Consider the following 24,437-nt stretch of genomic DNA (forward strand, 5'->3'; position numbering starts at 1 on the left):
ATCCGGGAGCTTGATGCTGGCTCTGGAGAATAAAATGCATCAGCAGAATCAGCAAGTCTGACCTTGAGTCGTTGCTGCAGACTGCTAAAGGACTGGGCTCAACAGCTAATTTTATTTGGAGCTTCTTTAGAACCAGACACACACACACACACACACACACGCACGCACACGCACGCACGCACACGCATGCACGCACACAAATTTACAGATGACTGCTCAATGAGCCAGCTGCCTGTGTCTCTCACGTCTTCAGTCAGTCAGCCATGCACAACTTTCTCAGCCAGTCACATCCATGCCTGCTCACAGCTTGCCAACTTGCTTTCTTAAAGAGTACTTTGCAAAAGTCCTGAGCCAGCCCTCATTTCTTTATATTTGCTTCCAAGGAGCCAAAATTTGTTGTATTTTTAAATAGTTCTTCAGGCTTTCTGATGGACTTTCAAAGTTTTTATTTCGAGACTGGCTGCTTTTTCACTCATTTTCAGTCCAGTCGTTGTTTCTGACTATTTTCAGAGGAATGTTTTTTTCATTTGTTTGTTAAGCCACTTAACACTAAGCCTTCAATCATTCAAGCATAAAAAGGAACCTAACTTAAGGGATGAACTGGTGTTGTGTCTACGCATAACAGACAACTTAGAAAAGAACCTATTTTAAATTGTATGTTTAGGCACTTTGTTACTAGCAGCCTCTCACAGAAATACATGATTTTTTTCTGATTCTTTAGCTCAATCTACAAAAAAAGTCAAAATAACACGGTCTGACAAACATGATATAGTATAATAGCAAACACAGAGAGTAATAATGGCAATAGTATTTTTGCATCAACAATGTGATTTCCAAAGAGTTACTAGCAGAAAACCTGGCATATCTCAGCATGGTGTGCAGTGTGTCCCTAAAAAATCGCAGGAGGTCAGGAGAGAGGTGCAACAGTGAGTGTCTGCAGCCATCTGTAAAACATGGTGGCGGCTCAGTCATGTTTTGGGGCTACATTTCAGTCAGTGGTGTTGGAGATCTTGTCAAAATTGATGGAATTATGAACGCAGAAAAGTACAGTCAGATTTTGATTCACCATGAAATACCATCTGGAAAGCTTCTGATTAGCAACAGCTTCATTTTTAAGTGTGACGATGATCCCAAACACAATGCCAATGCCAGTAAAAGCATGCCTGGATAGAAAAACACACAATGGAACACTATGAATTGGCCTCCCTAGAGCCCGGACCTCAACATTATTGAAGCGGTGTGGGATCATCTTGACAAGACGCCTAGAGAACTATTCCTGAAGACTACTTAAAGAAATGACAAGAAAGCTGCCTGAGAGAGTTCAGGCTGTGTTGAAGAATAACTTTCAAGCTCGTTAGGATAGCACGTTGCACAATAAATTGCTGCACCTATTTCCCATTTTCTGAGCAACACATAAAGAAACGAGCAGTGGAGCTAGACTTTTCACACTGCACTGCAATTTCCATTGAGATAATAAAAAATGAAATATAACATTGATTTTAGTGTATTTCAAAAATAGAACACACATTAAAAAAAAAAAAAAGCACTGATTCCTAAAGTGAATCATTTTCTCTATACTTTTACCAAAGCGGTGGAACGCTCCGAACCCTTCATTGCTGTGGCACCTGAGGGATGCATTACATTCATGGCCCGATCAATGGTGGCACAGCTCCAAACAGTCTTGACCAGCGTTAAAGTGTAAACTTTAAATATTTAAACATGTGGAGATGTTTTATTGCCAGTCTCAACTTATGGGAGAAAAGACAAACACTCTGTTGCTTTGCAATCCTGTTGGTGCTGTTAGTTATTTCTGAGCGCTCTGATGGTGCCCTGTGCATGAAATGTGCTCAACTTGAAAGACTTTCTTTAAACAGTCGAATGGGTTTTGAAGGATGAGTGTTTGGCAGTCAGGTTTCTTGAGTGTAATTAAACGAGGTCAGGACCAAGCATTGCTCAGCAATTACTGCCAGATAGCTGTATAGAGTCTGACTCTCATGTATTACCATCATGCTGGAGTCAGTGCTTTTTGCTGAGAAACAGTTACAGAATGCATCCTCTTCTTAAAGCCATATAATGACGTAGCTGCATTTACGTTTGCATGCGTGTTTCTAATATGACGAAAAACCAAACTAGCATTTTGTGCATCAAATGTAAATGAAGGACACAGCAAAAACAAAACAAAAACCCAAGATCGAATAAATCTGACTTCAAAAAACTTTTAATATTTGGATTCTGATGTAGAGAAACTATGAAGCGCAACTCAGGAAGGACCGACCAGAGGTCACAAAACACAGGCAGTCTGGGAGCCTCCTGTAGGAAGTTTTATTCAAAACATACACCCTGAATCTCTGCTCTGAGCCTCATTTTCTGCTGTATTTTTCTGCTGTATAAACCACCTTCCTCTGTGAAAACCCATGACTGCATGAGAGTTGTTGATGTTCTCTCTGTGACCGTTCTTGCTCTTCCTAACAGGAAACTAAGCGAGAGTGGCTGCTTCCTGTCTAAACCTGTGTGCCTTTGGCAGCCATTTTTCCTGCCTTCCCGTCTCATCTCTCTTATCTCCCTCCCACATTGTCCTCTAGCTGTCCTTTCACAGCACCAGCATGGTTTGCTCTTGGGCGAGCTGGAGCTGTGTGATGTATTGCCACATCGGGCCTCACTGTGGGACTCTAACCCTACTGTCACACAGGGCCAGGTGGGTTCAGGGTGAGCTTCGTTGCGCTCTCACGTCATAGCTGTGGGGAAACTTCCTGCTGTCTGTTTACCACATGATGCCATGCCAGTCTCCATCCTTAATAGCTTTGTTTTTTTCTGGAAGTGAAGGATGGCTGGTTTGAATCACTCGTTTATGTGGAAAGACACGCATCATTAAATTGCAGCATGCTTGGCTGCGCGTAGAGGCTTGCTGCATGGAGAGACAGCAGATTGGCAAAATGATGCTTTGTCAAACATGCCAAAGGTTGATCTTTGAAGACAACAACTAAAGCTCAGAGCAGAGCAGGGGAACAGATCCAAACAGTAAATTTTCATAAGCACAACTATGTTACAACATTATTTATTTTAAAAACCATGCTAAAGAGCACCCCGTGTATTAAAAGGTGAGACCAAGGCGTCCTGTCCTATGTGACAAGTTGTGATTCAGACTGGGCTTTTTAAAATTAAAGCAGAAAACAATTTTCCTATACACAAAACATGGCCACAGGTATACACTTTTATTCTATCTTCACGCTCTAATTATTGTGTAACAAAATACAAGAGGGAAAAAAAAATCTAAGAAAAATTGTGGAATTGTCATCGCAAAGCCATAAAGAAAACGGTCAGTTACATATGACCTCCTGTCCTGTTATAGGTAATACCTGGACAGCTGCTGCAAAATGCACAGGATTTAGTCTTTGCCGTCACACTAAGGAAAGGTTTTGTTGTCGCTGAAGCCGTCTCTGGGGTCTGAGAGGGGAAAGCGCAGGAGGGAGGGTTTGCTCATATGTGAACCTTCATATGACTGCTTTCCCTGAGAAAAGCACCAACAGAGTCAGCACCTCATCTCCCCTCTCATCTCATCCGCTGCTGACGCCAGCTTTCCCTCGCTTTCCACCGTCTCTCCTGGATCCGTTTCAGCGCTGCCTCGCTGAGCCATTCTTCACATTTTCCACTCTGTCACTCACTGGACCCCATCCCGCTCTCACACAACGTTCAACTCTTGGATAGAGAACAAAAATCTGTGTCATTGAATTAGGGCGCACATCACCTTGTAGTTAATGCTTTTCTTTGCGTTGCTGCTTTGGGAGGAAAAGCAGAAGAGAAGCGCCGGCATCAAGCACTATAATATGCCCTTATAATTGACAAACCTCTTCAATTTCCCTGGGGCTGCGTTGACTTACTGGTGCAGCAATTTTTAATTTAACTACAGAAGGACAGGGGCCAGTAACAGGTCCAGCATCATATGTCTTCATGGTGTCTGAGAAGCAACGCTAACTATTCTCTGTTAGAAATCAGATTGCATAAATATAGTACAGAACAGGCGACAGAAGCAATTTTATTTTTTTATTTATTTTAACATTAACATGATCTTGCACTCTCACAGCAAAGGAAACTGCATTTTTTCCCAGATTAATCAATTAATCTTCTATTTTACAAACTGAGCAAAACACTGAAAATGTGCATTTCAGTGCATTTCAGATGCCAGCACTTCAGTGCTGGCATCTTCAGACTGATCTATTAAAAGCTTAGAAAAGTATTTAGTTTTTCCAATTACCTAACAGAACATATTTGCACTCTTTTTCTTGTTTGTTTGTTTGTTATGTAGTGAAAGTATTAAATTACAAACTTTTTTTTTTTTTTTTTTTAAATCACATTCACGCATTATTTTGTACCTGCCCTTTTCACTAGATTTGCCTCCCTGTGATTTCGGCCTGCTTCCCGAAAATCAAGTCAAATGATCCTTGTTTTGACACATTGCAGAGGTCCAAGTACAAAGGCAGGGCTTCTGCCCAGTTCTGAGCCCAGTTCAGAGGTGCACAAGAAGATGGTACTGAACGGAGGATCAGCCAAATTATGGATCTGCAATGTTTAGAGGCCCATTCGAGTAACTTTTTGATCATTTCTTACGTAACACGATTAATGAGCTGCCATCTACAAATCAGAAGTGTTGAAGAGGTAAACGTGCACTTCAGTTTTTCAAGCTTTTTGAGTTGAACAAAATATGAGCTGTGAGTACTGTGACATCATCTTGGCTCCACCTTCCTTCAAACCATATTTGTCAGAACACACTTTGTCACAAATGATTATTTGTCTCAATTTCATTTTATTTGACAGTTAAACAATTTACCAGGACAACCGCAAGCAACGTGGCATCTCAGCACAGACCATAAATTACCAGCACACGGCCTTCAAAATGCCGTACATATGAACAGTGAACACATAATGAATATGCTAATAAATTCTACAGTATGGGGAAAATAAAATAACTGAAGCACGTTTGATGTTTTCTCATAAACCCCAGAGCACTGCTTGGGGGGGGGGGGGGGGGGGCTTTCATCTCTCCAAAAAGGACCTTCACAAACAATAAATTTATGCTGGGTATTAGTGACGATCAAGAGACAGAAAATCATGGTTAAAAATGCACCATGGACAGATCTGATGCTACAATGTAAATATGAGAAGTGCACTTTTCATTTATATGCAGGCATAATGCTGTGAGAAAAACTCTCCTTTTCAAAAGCTGTTGCCATACCTGTACATCAAAGTCTGAAAATCTGTAAAAGCATTATCTGCTCATTAACGAATATCCCGAGATCAGAGAGCATAATAATGAGCATGGCAGTCTGGCGTTAAGCTACTTTAACAGCATTATATGTTTCAGTATCACAGTTCCCCTGCTCCTCTCTCACAAAATCACACATTAAAGCTAATTTTCTAAAGTGAGATGACACTTCATTTTCCCCAGAATGCAGTTTTTTTTTTTTTTTTAAAGAGCACCGGCAGTGAATAGCTTGTAGTGAACAGCAGGGGAAACCAACGAAGGAGAAAAGAAAGGAAGAGAAAAGATGATTGAGTGGGAGGAGAGAAGGGAGACAGGTAGAAAAGAAGGAGGTAGAACGGAAAAGAGAAAAGCAATGATTGGGTGAATATGGGAGGAGAGAGAAAATACAGAGATGGAGAGGGGCCAGACAAAAGGGCAGAAAGAAATGCTACGTGAGTGTATTAGGAGAGAGGGAATAGATATGTGATGAGTGGAAGTTTTCTGCCAACAAAACAATAAAAAAAGAGGATGTCTCACTTCTGCCCAAGCTTAGAAAGTGAACACTGCAGTAAAACCAGCCCAACTAATACAGCTTTGCTGCCAGCAAGACAAAGTGGTGAAGAAAAGTGGCTTAACTCCCACTGCAACCCTCCACATCCTCAGCACCTTCAACACTCCAAACTCTCCCACACCCTGGCCTGGGGAGCTGGCCAGTTACGGTGCACTTGTGCAGAGCTTGCACTTACTGAGGTAACAAAAAGAGACAGAGAGGGGAAAAAAAATCTTCAGAAAATTAAGTTACACTCCTGTCCACCTGCCAGCTCCTGTAGTGCCGCAATAGACCCTGAAACAACCTTCAAAGATGTCGTGACGGTCCTCTGATGAAGTGCTTTGAATCTGCTGCTCTCTGACTCATGTTGTTTGTGTGCATGCATGTATTTGTGTGACCACCAGAAGACCCTGAACTGCCCTGAAGAGGTGAGTGTGTTCGAATGCACAATGGCTTCTGCTTCACACCACTTCAGCCTCATCACATCCAGCAGGAGCCTCGTTAGCGTGTCAGCGCCGTGCTGTCACATCACTAGGGCAAGTGAGTAGGAGGCACAGCCTCAGGCACAGTCATAAGACACACAAACACACACAAACCTGCAAGCCTGGCTTCACACAACATAGTCCAACATTGCCAAAGAGCAGTGCCAGGGTTACAGTAAAACAGGTTTCTTGTTAGCAGTAGGAGAGGCACTTTCACACATGGGAAACAAAATCATGCTATGCTAACTTTTCCTGTGAATCTGCATTTCCTACAGATCAACTTACAGACTGACAAAACTGAAAACAGAGGCTGTGTACGAGGTCAATGGTTTCCTTCTGAGTTATGAGATCAACCAGTTTTTCTGGGATTTTTCTAGGTGCTACCAATTAGTTGGTACTCCATCAGACCTGTTGTCACTTATTTTAAGTCTAGGTATTCTGTAATTTGGCATACCTCAGCCTTTTCTCCCTGTTTTCCTTCCTTGCCATTTCTAGTGAGGCTTCAGTGAACAGTTGATAGATCAACTAAAGGACCAGATGCATTTCTCAGATCACGTTTCACACCTTTGCTGGATTTTTTTCCCCATTTCTTAAGGACATGACTTTCAGATACTATTCATCTGATGTAGATAGCTTTTTAGGCCTGTCACTTCTTCTTTTGTCCTTGTCCAATTTCCTCAAATTCTTTAAGGACACACTGCAAGCAATGCTGAGATATGCCAAGTTTCCATCTACCAGCTCTTTGGGAATCATCTTGTTGGTGCAAAAATATGCTAGTAACAAAGTGCCTAAAGATACCATTTAAAACTGGTTCTTTGCTAAGTTGTCTGTTAGTTGTAGACACGAAACTGGTTTATCCCTTGAGTTATAAGCCTTGTTTTAATGCTTGAATGATTCACAGGTCAGCTGGTTTTAAAAAAATATTCCTCTGAAAATGGTCAAGTACAAGGACTGGACTGAAAATGAGTGAAATGCTGCAAGTGTCCAAAAAAAAAAAAAAAACAACTGTGAAAGACCTTCAGAAAGCCTGGAGAGCTATTGCTCAAGGCCACTTTAAAACAAACCTACAGAAAAGTCCTGGAGGCTCCCTGGTAGCAAAATATAAAGAAATGAGGGGGGCTCCAGACTTTTGCACAGTATTGTGCAAATACTGTACAGTAATTGCCTTTTTATGATATGCACTCAGTGATCATCCTAAAGGTATACCGAAGCAATTTAATGCAGTCAATTACAACAGCTCTTACATAACACTTTTTGTATGACTTCTCAAAATGTTTGAGAGGTCACCATTTAACATGGCGTTGCAATGAACTTCACTACACTAAGAGAGTTGACTAATGTTTTAGCCTCCCTATTTTTACATGCACGAGGGATATTTTAAACACCTTTTAATACAGTTTGGTGCAACAGTATCAAATTATTGAATAAATACCAATATGACTGTATATTATAAAAGGTGTCAGGGTAGAACAATTGTATTGGACTGCATTGCAGGTATACTCACTACAGTGACAGATATAAATTATTATGCTGTGACAATAATGTCAGTAGCATTAATATCTTGATATTTGTGAGTGATTCCAAACATATGGCCAAGCTCTTAGAGCTCATCATACATTGTTGACACGCTCTATTCAGCAGGGAGAAAGTGATATACACACGTGCAATTCCCACACCACATGGTGCAGTATTCATCTGTGACGACACAATATTTCACGTCAGGCATCACACCGCTACAACAGACTGTGCATCAGTGAAAGCAGTGAAACCCATTTACATGCTCAGCGGAAAGCTGACTGACGGCCAGACCAAACTGCAGCTGACTTTGAGGAACAGCTCGCGCGGTTCTCCATCAGATGGCCTTTGCAACACTGGGCATGCAACACTAACTGCCACATGACTTTATCAAGAATTAAAAGTGCACAATCTGAACTTTAAAAAGAAAACTCCAGCAAAGAATCAAAGGGTAAGATCGCCACACACAATCGCCTCCTCGTCCCTTATTGTCTGGTCCGAGTCACGCGTCTGACTCACTTTTTTTATCCACACTTGCAAGTTTCATGGACACTAAGTATCCATTATTGCACAAAAAAATATGAAGTGGAGGATAACTGATGATCAAGGAAGGCACTAGATGGAAAAAAATATGTTACATTTGACAAATAAAAGAAGTCTGAGTCACTGAGATGAACAGTATGCAGTAAATTAGTTTGCTGAGATGGGCTTTTATAACCCACTTCATGGCTGTCAGACACGGTCAGGTCTTATCAGAGGAAACGCCTGGCTACATTAAAGCAAACTGTCACTGTGCCAGACTACAGTGGTCAGCTCTGATCAGCACTAAACTGGACATGGTGTGAGAGAGGTCAGCGTGCATCAGGTCAGCCAGTTGGGAGATGAACATTTTATCTACTGTACGCTGTGACAGATTTACCAAAAACAACTTCACCTTAAGTATGTTCTACTTTTCCAATGAGTTATTAGGCCCAGACCTTTTCCCAGCTGAATCACAAGTGTAATCACATTTCTGCTGTATTCATAACTCAAATTTAATGAAGAGACATTCATCTTTTGTCCAGTCATAATCACTCATTTTAAAAGCTCAATTATTTTCACTGCAGAGTTTGTGTGGTGTACCCTTTTTGATTATTGAGTCTATTAAGAGGAGCCAGTTCATGCTTGTTAAGGCCAGATGTCAGGGTTGAATATAATCGGGGTCATGTCCTCGTTGAAAAGTTGCTGTTGGTTTGCTAAAAGCTTTTATTGAGCTTAAAGCCTGACCACAGATCCAACAGACCCCATCAAAGCCTACAGAGGCGATGCAGTGGCATACTGACTTTTGAGGGTCAAAGCATGTGGAGAAACCTATTACACAAATCCACTTTTCAATAACCATCGGTAAGGCTGCGGCAAAGAAGTGGTAAATGGAAGCCGCTGAAATATGAATGATACCGTTATGTGAAGCTGCGCTTTGGAAGGACTACTTTCTGACGCACCTATATCATAATAAAAGGTCGTTTTCAGTTCAAATAGATGACTTTATGGTATTGAGGCTCTGACAGCTGATTACTCCAGTACTCTGAGATTCAATATAAACTCTCCAGCCACTTTATTAGGTACACCTTGCTTTTGTTTTTAGAACTGCCTTAATTATTCACGGTAGATTCAGCAAGGTGCTGGAAGCAATTCTTAGAGATTTTGGTTCATATTGACATGATAGCATTACACAGTTGCTGCAGATTTGTCAGCTGCACATCTATGATGCAAGTCTCCCATTCCACCACATCCCAAAGGTGACTGTGGAGGTCATTTGATTACAGTGAACTCATTATGTTTGATAAACATGATAATTTTAGTTTTGTGACATGGCGTGCTATCCTGCTGGAAGCAGCCAGCAGAAGACGGGTACAGTGTGGTCACGAAGGGATGACAACAATATTCAAGTAGTCTGTGGCATTTAAATGATGCTCGGTTGTTACTAAAAATATCCTCCATACCAATACACCACCATCACCAGCCTGAACACTTGATAGAAGGCAGGATGGATCCATGTTTTCATTCTGACCCTATTCTGACCCTACCATCTGAATGTTGCAGCAGAAATCGAGAATAAACAGACTAGGCAGTTTTTTTCCCCAGTATTCTGTTGTCCAATTTTGGCGAAACTGCAAATTGTAGCGTTAGTTTCCTGTTGTTAGCTGACAGGAGGGGCACCCAGTGTGGTCATCTGTTGCTGCAGCCCATCTGCTCCACCTGCTTCAATTATGCCATGTTCAAAGTCACTAAAATTACCTTTATTCCCAGTTCTGATACTCTTCACGACCTTCAGCAGGTCGTGCTGACCATGTCTACATGTCTAAATACAGTGAGTTACAGTAAGTTTTACTTTTTCAGGTTTTCTGTTCACATCCCAAATGTGAGTTTAACACCTGCATCACAACTATTTAATTAGACTTTTTAGTGTAAGATACAGTTTATATCTTGAGATATGTCTGGAGGTTCTTTTTTGTTGTTGTTGTTGTTGTTGCCTGTATTCTTTTGGCACTTCAAGTGATTTCTCACTTACGGTACTATATGTGACACTTTTTCAGGGCTTACATTTCTCACATACTGAGGACAAGGGCTGACTTTCAGGCAACACTTTCCCACCTTTTGAAAAGCTGACAGCAGAGTTGCAATATTTTGTGACACTGTATGATGCATCTATTCTGACTGTCAGTCTTCTGCATCAAGTCTCTTAAATGACAGCAGCTGAAGTTTGGGTAAAAACAAAGAGGCAGGAGAAAGTGTTGAGTGCTCACCACCAGATTCACATAAAGCTCATGGAGTCATAAAAGTAAGAATGTACACCCTCTGCAAATGCCAAGATTTTCAGTCAGGACATAATAAAAGTACATCCCACGATCCAATAGTTTAGCAGCAATAACTGGTTTCTGTATGACCTTATCAGTCTCTCACATCACTGAGGTTTGCTAGCCTTTGTTTATGCACAGCTTGCTTAAAGTCCTGCTACAGCATTTCAGTTGGGCTGAGGTCTGGACTTTGACTGGGACATTGCAACACCTTTTTTTTTTTTTTTCAGTCTTTCTGTTGTAGATTTGTAGCTGTGCTTGGGATTAATGTCCTGTTGCATGACCTAATTTGAGTCAAACTTTAGTACTTGGACAGATGGCCTCACATTTGACTCTAGAATACTTTGGTAAACAGAGGAGTTCATGGTTGACTCAAAGACTGCAGGGTGACCAGGCCCTGTGGCTGCAAGACAAACCTAATCATCACACCTCCAACACCATGCTTGACAGTTGGTATGAAAGTGCTTGTGCTTATATCCTGTTTTTGGTTTTTGCTAAATGCTGTGCTGTGCTGTGCATTATGGCCAAATACCTCAACTCATCTGTCCAAAGGGCATGTCTAAAGGGAATTGTTCCTGAAGACTTGTGGATTGTTCAGATGCAACTTTGGGGAGGCCAATCCATAACTGATAACGTTCCACTGAGTATCCTATCCAGGTATTCTTTTACTGCAGTAAAAAGTTACCTGGCAACAGGTTTGGGATAATTGTCATGCTGAAAAATAAAGCTGTTGCCAATCAGACACTTTCCAAATAGTTTTGGTGGTTCGTGGTGGATTACATGATACTTCTCTGCATTCATAGTTCCAGTTTGAATAAGATCTCCAACACCACCGTCTGGCATCCAGTCCTAAACCATGACAGACATTCCACTGTGTTTCACAGATGGCTGCAGACACTCACTGTTGTACCTCTGTACTGACCTCCTCCATACACAATGATGACAATTTGAACAAAAAATTTCACATTTAGATTCATCACTGCATAATGCCTGTTGCCACCAATGATGTAATTTGGTATGCCTCAGCCTTTTCTCCCAGTTTCCCCTCTTAAAAAGAACGGCTTCTTGACAGCCACCCTTGCACTGAGCCCATTTCTGATGAGGCTTCAGTGAACAGTATGGATCAACTGAAAGGCCAGATGTATCTCTCAGGTCCTGTGTCAGGTCTTTGCTGGATTTTTTCCTATTTCTTAAGGACATGACTTTCAGTCACTCGTTTGCTGTAGCTTTTTAGATCTGCCACTTCTTTTTTCTTCCACTTGTCCAATTTCCTCAAATTCTTGAAGGACACACTGCACACCATGCTGAGATATGCCAAGTTTGGTGCAAAAATACAATTTTATGCCTGTCAAACTGTGTTATCTTTGACATTTTTCATAGATTCAATAAATTGTGTGTTTTTGTGACAGGCTGCTAGTAACAAAGTGCCTAAAGATATAATTTAAGTTTGCTAAGTTGTCTGTTATGTGTAGGCACAACACTAGTTCATCCATTGAGTTAGAAGCCCTTTTTATGCTTGAATGACTCATAGGCCAGTGGTAAGAGGATTAACAACAACAAAAAAATATTCCTCTGAACATGGTCAGGTACAAGGACTGGAGTGAAAATGAGTAAAGACCTTTGAAAGACGTTCAGAAAGCCTGGAGAACTATTCCTCAAGAGCACTTTAAAAATTAAAATGATGCTGGCCTCCAGCGCCACCTGTCAGCCTCCTAACAGCAGAATCTTAAGGTGGCACACATCCCCTAGAAGCACAATTTCTAAAACACATAATTTCCAGGTCTCAGTAGATATTAATGGGGTACATATGAGCCTTAGCAACTTTATTCACCATATCAATTCAAAAGGAATAAGAGCTGCTAAAATTATAACAAATATAAACCACTGAGAATACTGACACTTTCGGCGAATGGCATTTTTATGGTAAGAACTATAGATGGACATTTTTTTATGACCATCAGGGTTTCTGACTATTATTCTACTCAACTTGATAACACGTTTGCTTTTATATGCAATATGCCATGGAAATAAAATTAAAAACTGAGTTACAAGAGTGTCTAATCAGAGGAGCTATTACATACACATCCAGCAAATTCTTCGACTCATTTTATCCATCCCATAACTCCTCAATGTTTGTAAGTAAAACATCATTTTTGCTGGGTGGTCATGAAATGCCAAGTCAAATTACTAGTATATTAGCCATGTGATATTTTATGACAAACATGAAGCATATACTTCTTCATCACAAAATACTGAAGAAATGTTTTCAGTTTGAAAAAGGATGAAGGTTCTTGGCATATGGGAAGCGATGTTTGTGATCAGTCTACGTGCAATAACTGAGACCACAGTGCTTTGTGGACTTTAAATGACCAAACAGTGATTTTTGTGTTACTGTTTCTTTCATATGTTTTCCCAGGTGTTCAAGATTTTAACCAAGCTATTGATTGTAATATGTTCATTAGTGCATGTAGGAACATAGAATACGCCCTTCAAAACCCATTAGAAAATTAGTAATGTTATTTCACTAGGTCTAAAAAAAAAGCAATGAGGGGAATGAGGGGTGACTCAAGACTTTTGCACAGTGCTGTACATGTAGAAGCATGATTGAATGTTTCTGATAATTAACATCATTCTTGTTTTATCATATAGGAGGACAAAGATGAGGACTTGCAGCGCTCCATCCTTCACATTCATATCAAATTCATGTGTTTTTGACACTTTTACATTGGAAGGAGCACTTTTAATGTTTATGCTGTCTTTCAGATAAAGCTGTTCTTTTATTCTGTAAATTAATGTCAAAATATAGGAAAAATACCTGGAATAACAAAAAAAATCTCAAGACACTGTAGTTAATTAATTTCATTATTGACAACTGTCTCTTTGTCTCTTTGACTGAAATGCATAAAAAAAGACACCGAAGAGGTAACTGCTGTTTCAGTTTGATAAAGAAGTTTGTCGTATTTAACTCATCGGTTCTTAAGCTATGGCCAAATAAGGCCTTTATCAGATCACAGTGACCTTTGACAACCAAAACCAAACCAGTTCTTTGAGTCCAAGCACATTTGTATGAAATTGGGCGATATTCCTTCCTTCCTGAAATACTGCGTTCAAGAGTATAGCACGGAAAAGGTGAAAACATAACTCCTCCACGCCGCGGCTGTTGCTGGAAGGAGGCATAAAAATTGATGGTGTGAGCAGCTCCTCTGAATAGCAAAAATGGAGTTTGGCTGCCAGGAAAACCTGGCAAATAGTCCTCGTATCACAAGCTACTGCAGGATGCTCCTCATGCTGGACAGTCACAGGACTTGGCCTCTTACCAAGAGCCGGGATTTAGAAGTACTAACAGGTGACACGCAGACAGGAGGAGAGAAAGGTGAGAATGCCTCACATTGATATTAGGCAGAGCCCCCAGGCAGCAAACAACCAAAATAAGTGATGTTTTTGTATACTGCATAGGAAAGGTGAGCTTGAGTTCATCCCATACCTTGTTAAGAAAATAATTTTTTTTGTATTTCTTGAATTCAAACAGCCTGTGACTTTGCTATAAGGGCACCATAAAGAATAACAAAACAACCAGACATTTGGACTGGAAGCTGCGGGTAGAATTAGACTACATAATTTATTGTTGTACAGCTGACAGGAGGGCTGCACCTATCAAATTTATGACTGGCAGTTATTTCAATGGCACCCAAGGAAATGGTCAAAACCTTCTGATCAATGGAAGAAGTTTACTTCATATCATGTGACCAATGCTGACCTAACCAAGCAGATCTGATACCTACAGTAAGCCACCTGCCTCTTAATGCAAACTTTTGTCAGCTGTTATTCTTTCTTGTTAGGCACTAGTATACTGGAGCAAGTATGTGATTGGCTGCGTATGGACACAGCAATACTTCCCAAAGTAGTATGAACATCATACTACTTTGGCAAGATGTTTTCTGTCCACTGCAGCAGCTTACAGTGGAACAATGACACCTGACTTATCACTAAGATGCTTTTGAGACACACATTCCTCTTCAGCTTTAGCGATTTGTCATACCTCCACAGTGCTAAAGTGGGATGAGAGTCTTTCTTTTTTTGTAAAGTGAGTGAAAAATGCTGAGGCTGAAACAGAAAGTCCCACATGTTTCTGTATTCACTGAGTCTGATCAAGAGAGCTCTGAGTTTGGCTTGCTGCAACCGCTGGCAGGCCGAGTTGCGTCATTGCAGCTCTGATCTCACTCAAAAGATGTTTTCAGTAAATGTTAGACCGTACGTTGTAGATCAAAGACACCCTATTGGCTACAGCAGGAACACTCTGTCCCTTTTCAACATGACAGCTAGCTAGGATTTTGGCAGAGTCCCTGTGTTGAAAAATTTCAACACAACAAAAAACAACAAGATTCACTTTATTTATCATATTTTGGAGCAGCTCTGTTTAGTGACAGTTATGTTTTTTTTATGAATGAAAACATCTGAGACAGACTGGAAGAGTTAACATCTATCAAATAAGGGCACCCAAGATGAGAGTGATGATACTTCAAGACATTGCTTCGACATGCTAGAGCAAGATAACAGATCAGTCAATAAATGTAACCAGGAGAGACGCCGGTCTAATCAAATAATGCTGTGATGATCATGCCTGCTTCTTATTCTAGCAGCAGCAGCAGCAGCAGCAGGCTGAAGGGCTGAGACAGACAACAGTTACTGATCTGAGTGACCTCCTAGAGCAGCCTGATAAGCAAGCAGTGCAGAGAGTGGTTTTAAAGCCGCTTCCTTGATGAAAAAGTAAGATATGTGCTTCAGAAGTTAATAGCGGTGATGCGCTGGATTAAAAGTTAAAAAGAAGATGTGGAGATGCACTTTTGCTACCAGTGCCAGTGGGCTCCAGAGGATGCACAGCCTGTTCATCACTGTAATGCTATAAGGGCAAAGAATCTGGTGTATTGTTCCAGTGGTGCCAGTCAAACAGTACAAATGACTTTTCACTCTGGTACCTTGCGGCAGACATCTCCCTCTACATTCCATAAACAAAGCATGTTGTCAGATGATTAACAAAAAACACGGGCAGATTAATTCATAATTAAAAACAGCCACACTTCGATGGGAGACATCACAGCATAACCACAGTGAGGCTTTACACGTATGTGTGTGTGAAGGAGCGGGGAAATGTGTGCAGTGTTATTATCCTTCCCTCCGCTCTGTCACTTTCCATCAGGAAAACGTTCCACCTCTCCCTCAGTTCCTCTTCTCTCCTCACCTCTGCATGCTCACCCCCACCCCCTCTCCCTCTCCACAGTGTTGCTCCTGCTCCTTTCCTGCCGACATGCAAGTGGATTTCAGCGCGCTGGGTATACTGGAAAACCTGAGCACAGGGTCTGCCTCTGTGCTACGCACCATTTTGATGCTACTAAAGCCCCTCTCTGACTAGATGCTGTCGGTCTACCTTTAGTCCTTGCTGAGATTATTGAAAACTTTGTATACATACATCATACATGTTTAGGTATGATTCATTTCCTGCATTTGCCTAACTCAAAATAAACCCAGTATGAAGATACAGTATCTCCTCATGCAGTGTGTCAGCGGACACCACAGTGATGCTTGTGCACTACTTTTCCAGCTAACTGTGTTGGCCGGTTCCGCCTTGTTTCTATTTCTACCTGGTTCTTCACATTTCTTTTACTAAGCGTGCGTTTTACAGTCGTTGGGCTCCACTCTTTGCTCATTTTCTTTCTTCTGACGCAAGTGGGATTTCACAGTCAGAGCTGATGCATACAGCACCTGACCTTTACCACGTACATCTCAGGAATCCTTTTTACAGCTTCCTCCCACAGACCACCAGAACAGTTCCCACACATACTTACTACTTACTAAGCTACATTAAAGAAAAACAAAAAAACAAATGCACCACCCTCTTTGCTGGTCTACAGCATAACAAGTGCTCAAGCAGATTCACAGGTAGCATCCAAACCACAACTACTGCTGTTTGTCAGCTCAACACATAACAGAAGCTGAGAGCTTTGACTTGTGACACTTCTTAACCATAATTAGTCAAAGAGGGCATTTAGCTGAGGGAAATAAGGCAGAGAAGAAGAGGTTCTCACGCCTCTGAAACAAAAACAAACAAAGCCCTGCTCCATCAACACAGCTGCTGATAGGGGTTATCTCTGCAGTCACACATGAGCCAACACACAACAGCGAGCAGAGAGCAACCGTAACAGCCCGTACAACTGCACAAATCCATGTGGCACAGCTGCAGAAATAATCTGCACGTTGCACTCTGTTGCGTTTCAAATTTAAGGTGAAATGTTCACTTTTCACCTTAAATTTGGGAGAAAATATCAACATCAGTGATGGTGCACGACCCATTAAAGCGTTAAGTTTGCATCTTACACAGCATGCAACAAAATGTCACTACTGATTCCCACTGATAAGGTGACCGTGTTTCTAGTTATTAAAATTATACATGGTTATGAGCTGGTTTTAATGTCCACACAAACATGACTGTAATCTTTCTAAAGAGGTATCTTGTCTCTGCAAATTGGTGTGTTCTTCTGATCCCCAGCCTCTCCATGTATGTTTTTGAATTAAAAAAACAATAAAGCTCACCAATCACTTACATCAAGACAAATATACAAGAAACTTTATTTCAGATATTATAGTCCATTTGAATATAAAAGAACAGAAAAGTAAAAGACAACACCAGTACAACAGCAACACACACACATGCACGCATGCACACACATAATCAGGGAACATAAAAACCCTTCTCTCCAAGGCTTTTGCTTTTATTCTCATACATCAGTTTCTGTGTTCGTGAACTGCCAAGTCCATAAATGGTCCCCATACATGCTTGAGGATTTCTTGCTTACCCTTCAGAACACAAGTGATTTTTCCAGCGGTAAAAATGACAGCATTTGTTTTGCCCAGCGAGTAAATTTTGGTCCTTTTGTTTGCTTCTTGCACTCAGCAGACTGAGGTACATCAGTGTCCATTCAGTCTTACTATATCGATATGTATTAGTTTCTGACTCTAAACCAAGAAGACAAGATTTAGGACTGGGATTAATGGGTTTACATACGATTTTCCCCATCACACACTGTACATCCTCCCATTTTTTTTTTTCCTGGACTCCCAGACACAATGGAACACAGTTCCTTTTGCTTCATTGTATTTGATACAAACATCTGGAGTATTTTTGTTAAATCTACTGGCATCAATTCGCAGTACCCATTTGTATTGCAGTAATTTGCTACCCCTATGTTTTTGATTTTTATATATAAAACTTCCGAGTTGAAGATACAGAAAGCTTTATTATGAAGCTTATATTTGCTTCTCAACTCTTAAATGACATCATCATGTCTGAATCAGTCTGATACAAATCCATAATGCACCCTATATAAACAGAATCTGCTCTTTCTGGTGGAAACTGCTGACTGACCAAGACAAAACTGAGATATGGCTTCTATTAAATATTATATATGAACATTGTAACATTTATAAACGTCATAATAAATTTCATCATATGTTAAACTATTGAATTTTTGGTATGTTTTCACAACATTGTGTCTGGTATGTGGAAAAAGGTTCAGATCCTGAATTTCCATTTCTACCCAATTTGGGTGATCGCTTCCAGAGAAATGGATCATGATGGACCTCAGCTGTGTAGTCCAATAACACAAAATAACAACAGAAAATTTGATACCACGCCTATTGAAGGGTGGGTATAACAAAGATAAATGTAGCCTGGCCCTCCCTTATTCCATATAACTTATTCCATATTTTCAAAAGAAGATCCACCAGATGTAAAGTTCTGGTAAAATGTTCATTTTTAAAGTATTGATTCTACCAGTTATAGATAATAGTGATGATATCTCATGATTTCTTCATCAGTTTCTTCCATAAGTGGCCCGTGTCACATTGTTCTGACTCCTTGCACCACACGGTTTTTGAATGCTGTTGTATTTAATGTTTTAAAAAACATCCTGAATAATAAAGCTGACCAGACATGAAGAAATCTGGTACTGGTGTCCCACTGATGGCTAAAACTTACCACCCTTCTAGATCTCATAAACACTGGAAACCATATCGTACACTCGCAACAATCAAAGTCTAAATTCAACTGAACAAACTTACATAAAGATCACAAAACTAAATGGATGATGTGAGCTGAAACTTTTTCATTTTCATTAGTTTGTACAGTTGCTTGTTGTTAATATTTGTTTCCTCGAAGCCATCGAGCATTTATATTATTCAATTCACTCCATTCACAAAGATTACTGTATGAAATTTCCTGCATTACATCAGTTTGTTGCAGCACATGCAGTAAAACCAAAACAATAACCAGCAGAGGAGTCTTTCACAATGCAGAAGAACACAGCTGAGCTGGTTTCTGGGTTGTGCCACTGATCCATGATACGGGGAACTATAAAAATATAAGTGCTTAAATGCCAAACAGTACCTGCAGTGTGAAATCCATCAGGCAGGCCACAAGTGTTGGCATATGATGGAAATGCCAGATAAGCCCATGTATTTTGCTGTGGTGGTGGCTGTAGTGAAAGGGGATCAGTCCACAGCAGTGTTTAGAGGTTCAAATGCCCCTCTGGGGAGGAAAACGGATCGATCCTTCTTGGCTGAGAGTCAATTCTCTCCCTGCCTTCAGCCAGATATCTCTTCACACTATACTTATATGAGCCTCTAAGCCTTCCCTTATACTATATCCATAAAGCAGCGCTACTCAGGATTTCACCACAGACTGGTGCTTTTCACCAGCAACTTTGGTGTTCTTTACCAGCAACTGTACTGAGATGAAAACCACGTCCTGTGTGTTTGAGTGCCAATTAAATACAGATGTTTTTGGGGTACTCCCCCCAGAGCCGGGCCCCGCCGCATTGTTTGCGGTGGCTGTGTTTTCTTGTCATGATGTTCTGATTAGAGGGAGCCATGGAGGTAAAACATAGTTGCTGTCTCATTAGTTCAAGTAACTCTGCCTGTTTACCCACCCACAGGCGCTCCTGCCAAACCCATGGGAGTGAAGGGCAGCCCTGCACACAGCCTGCAGGGACAGGACCCAAACACCACAGTGAGCAGAAGGCACCAATCACACAAGCATCAGCAAAAATTACTCACATGCAAAAACACAAGTATTTATTCAGAAACATACACAGTGGATATCAAGCACACTTAACCCTCTTTCCAATTCATGGCAAAAAAAAGAAAAACAGCCTCAGAGGACAAGCTTACTGGCTCTGCGACAAAACGGGGTTTCCCCACAGGGACACTCCATAAGCCTGCAACAAAGCAAGTGGCTGAGGGTGACCTGCTCAGCTACAGCAAACATCCGATGTGAAATGCGTGCATCACAATTCACATTACAACAAAACGAGCTCACTGAGGTCCTTCATGCAAGCAGCGGCGCAACAACATCACAACAGCCTGGAAGATAGGCCTCACGGGAGTTCAGATCGATGTGCGACGCAGGACAGAGGTGTGCCCATGTGGAGGTACAGCAATACAGAGTGCAGAGGAGGACAAAGAGGAGGAAGAGGAGGAGGCAGCGGGTATCCAGCGGGTATCTACTGTCCATCAGCCTCTGCTGTGACAGGTTTATCCCAGCTGAGGGGGAAGGTAACACAGCAAAGAGCACAACCAGAAGCGATAAACGTCAGGCCTAGCCCCCCCCCCAGTGTCATGGTAATGGCTGACAAATGACTCACTGCCTCATCACACAGACACATGTGCAGCTCTGTGTTTCATCAGAGGGGAGAACGTCAACGAGAACAGCAGAAAACAGCCAGGCAGCTCTTTTTTCTACAACCCACCTGACAGTCACTCAAAAATGGAGTTGTCCTCATATTCAGCATTTCACACAGTAGAGAAGAACACGTATGAACCAAAGAAAAATGCTGATAGACCAAGTGTTGATGACTGTAAGGTACATTAAACTAATATTAAATGTAGTCCGGCAATTTAGTACATACTTTTCCACAACTGCTTTTGCTAGACAGCACTTGCTGATTTTCAAGCACTATATTTATTTTATTACTGTTTAATTTTTAAAGGGGGCAAGTAGACCACAGACCACTGTGACCGCTGCCACATTCCACTGCATTTATAGCCTAAGTTAGTTTGAAACTACAGCCATCTGTTGAAAAACACATATGCAGCTATTACTTAATACATTTGCAGATTCAAACCATTTAAGAGAAAGACAGCTTATCATTTCCCCCTGCATTATCAGAGCTGGTCTGACCTTTTATGAATGTGAGCTCTATTCAGTTTTATCTGTACTCTGCACAGCACTGCAACTATTTATCAATGCTGACGATGAAAGGTGACACAGTGCAGACCCATGGACAGTGAAGTTACCTCCTGTATATCCTGTGAATATCTCCCTGTACCTTGTGATGCTCTGATGTTACATAATACTTTCAAATACAACAAGACCAGCCTCTGTCTTAAAAGAGTGAGAAGCTTTACTCTTCAGGCTTTAATTCATAAATGAGTTTTGTTGCAGGCACACTGTCCACTCCTTAGAGCATCTTAACAAAGATGCCACAATAAATGGATAAGAGAATTACAATAAACCACAGTTGACTGTGAAGAATAATTTAGAGATTTCTCCAAGGCTGCTTTTAACAGATGTCTACAACCTCCCCCATATCTTTGCTTCACACACACTGGTACAGCAGGGCGGGAATCCTCACAAAGAGACAGAGAGTGTTGAGCGCTGGTGGAGAATTACAAAAAAACATCTGGTTTTATTTTAAAAGGTAACATTCATCTGAGAGCATTACAGTGAACCAAACAAAGGCTGTGCCGGCTTGGATTTTACTCTGAAGCGACATGTGGTATCAGGAAAGGCGGGGTGGTTCCACAGCATTTACTGTTAGCGTGTTATGGCCAGAGGCGATCGATCCCTCAATCGAGATAATGTTGGCCTCACGCTGTCTCACAGAAGTCACATTAAATGCAAAATTGAGGACAAAGTTTTTGATTGCACACTCGGTAGTTCAAACATAGCGGGATATTGACTGTCTAATAAACTGTGAAGCCAGATTGTTCCATTTTTTTCATATATATATATATATATATATATATATATATATATATATATATATATATATATATATATATCTGTGTGTGTGTGTGTGTGTGTGTGTGAAAAGTAAGAGAAACTGAAGCAATGTTGCAGCAGGATGAGAAAATACTTGCACTAACAACATACTTCTCACTGAATTGCAAACTACTACTGTAATGCCATTTTCTTGAGCAACAACACAGAGTGAGGAGGGTTACACTGAGCTGCATCTCATTTCTCTGATGGATGTACAACCGCTCAAACATGGTGACCTTTGGCAAGGTCATGGCATCCCAACAGCTGCATAAAAACATTTCTAGCTCAATATATAACTGCTACACTTTTATCGGCTCTATAGTTCATTGTTCATCTTGCGGCAGTGCCTCTTGGCTCTACCTGTGGCTCATATACATGAGTCCCAAAACAATCAGGACTGTCGTTTATTCCCTTGAAATGATCATGGAGTTTATCTACCAGCCACATTAAAGCTGGTTTGGTCCTGATTAGATAATATGACATCATCTCTTATGAGGACAGCCAAACATAATTAATTATTAATAATGTGTACAGTACATTGGGTATATTGTTATGGTTAAATTTGTGTCATCTGTGCTTTCCTTGGCACGCATATCTGTGCCATATGTGCACACAAACCAAAAACCTCTTACCTGTGTCTTGTCGAAACTGGTGCATGGACTGCAGGTCGATGATGTAAGGAGAGAGCTGAGCATCCACCTGCCCTAGAACTACACTTCCCCGGGCATCCCCCTTCAGTACATTTTCAATATGGTGGCAAACCGCTGCACTGTAGGGCCTCCAGCGCCCATGTTCATTCAGCCATTCCCAGACCACCACTCTGGCCAGGTTCTGAGGGGGGTACCCTAGCCCATTCAAGGGTACCAACAACCCCGATCCTGGACGAGCCATCTCCTCTGTGGTGTTTGCGCTTCGGCTGCTGGCTATGTCCCGTGCTAGAACACCACTGCGACCCTGTCAGTCAGCTGACACACAGGAACATTTTCATCATTGCCAAACAGAAAAGCTTGAATCAGCGATTAGTGTAGCAGTCCCCAGTTATCTCATGGTGCTTTCAAGCAAACGGCTCTGCTGGAGACATCATCTACAGGTGCTTTCTGACTTCTGCGGCTTTGATCATCCAAAAAGCAGCCTCTGTCCTCTTGTGTCTTGCTGCCTTTGAAGTGGCAGATGCTGATGATGATGTGATTTGCAGCTGTAGGAGTCTCAGTCCTCCACAGCCAACCACAGCAGCAGATCTGCAGCAGGTAGACAGGAGACACTCTCTAAACAAAAGACAAGGTGCAGAGGCACACTGGCAAACAAAAGCTGTGATTTATCCTCTGAGTAAACAGACAGGTATTGTTTCAGAGGAACTCCCACAAATCTAACCTGCCCTGTGCTGTAGCCCGATTGCTGGCCTGTACCTCTCGGCAATTAATTTTGGTTTCTCAAAACGTAGTCAGGGCATTTGTATGGAGTCCGTTTTTGCAACAAAAATAATTATCAAGTGTGTGTTTAAGGACCAGAGCACAAAAAAACAGATGCTACTATAATTACAGTAGACAGAATATCATTCAGACATTTTTTTTTTAAATAAGCTGTTTAGATGCAGTCAGTGCCATACGAGCGACACTGTCTCTGTTGCGTCTGGCTTTTTTTTTTTTTTTTTTTTTTTTTGTAACATGCAAAACACGCTTGAATTAATAGTGGCGATACAAACCTGTAGGCTGCAGCTGTGCCGCCACACATCTGTCAGGTAGAGGCTGCATTTCACTGGCTCCGAACGAAAATCTGATTACCAAAGGAGGGGGGATAAAAAACTAAAACAAAAAAAAAAAAAAAAATGAGGTGAAGCGCACCTTTTCACATCTGTAATTTGTACGTTTCCTTATCATTAAAACCGAAATCTTCCTCGAAACCCACCTCCAGTAATCCGGTGTTATTACAGAAAATCAAGACGTCGTTTTATTCCCGTGAATCCGCCACAGTCTACACCAGCTTGTTGGTCCGCTGTGTTAAGTGAATGCATGCCCCAGTTGCACGGTTTTGAGTGCGGAGCAAAGCCGCCGCTGCGCTGCTGTAGACGCTCATTTCTTTCTGACGCCAAACGTACACGCATCCACACAGTAAACACACGATCCTAATAATAATAATAATAATAATAATAATAATAATAATAATGATAATGATGGTAATAATAATAATAATAAACGTCCAGGCACACCTGTATGTACAGCCGATAAAAATCACCCAAAGTGTCAATAAGAAAGAAAAATAGAATTACACAACTTCCGGTATCCAGTTTCAAAATAAAACCCCTGTTTGAAACAAGATTACAGTGAGAAGAGAGGGGAGCAGACCACGTGAATGGGAAACAACCTTTCCAAAGCAATATATTCAGATATTACATTACTCTATAATATCTCATTATTTATTTATTTATTCAAAAACATATAGGGGTGTACAAGTTCCTACCTCAAAGGCAAGCATGCTACAGATTTGCAGAGAGAGGACAATCTTAATAGTAGAAGTGGGAGGAAAAAAAATTGATACAGTATACTATCGCGCTATTTTTCGTGGCGATATTGTATCAATACAGGGACACAAATATCTTATTAAATAAACTAAAAACAAAAACAAAAAAACACTGTGGGAATAATATGAACAAGATCGCTCATCTCATGCACGACCATCCTGAGATAGTGTTTACTGAGCAAACTCGCATAAAATCGGCTCA

The 24,437-nt window shown here is 41.1% G+C and overlaps 1 protein-coding gene across 1 annotated transcript in view; it reads right to left on the reverse strand.

The window, feature by feature from the left end:
- dtx1 (deltex 1, E3 ubiquitin ligase) overlaps positions 1-23,791 on the reverse strand; it is a 45,398-nt gene extending 21,607 nt beyond the window's left edge. The window contains exons 1-3 of the mRNA XM_030738454.1: positions 23,624-23,791; positions 23,421-23,520; positions 22,351-22,983 (exon numbers count right to left, since the gene is read on the reverse strand). Coding sequence (XP_030594314.1) covers positions 22,351-22,609 — 259 coding nt within the window. The 5' untranslated portion in view covers positions 22,610-22,983; positions 23,421-23,520; positions 23,624-23,791. The remainder of the gene's footprint in view (positions 1-22,350; positions 22,984-23,420; positions 23,521-23,623) is intronic.
- Positions 23,792-24,437: the final 646 nt, after the last annotated feature.

The sequence above is a fragment of the Archocentrus centrarchus genome, chromosome 9 (genome assembly GCF_007364275.1).
Source record: "Archocentrus centrarchus isolate MPI-CPG fArcCen1 chromosome 9, fArcCen1, whole genome shotgun sequence".
In the NCBI taxonomy this organism is placed as follows: Eukaryota; Metazoa; Chordata; class Actinopteri; order Cichliformes; family Cichlidae; genus Archocentrus; species Archocentrus centrarchus.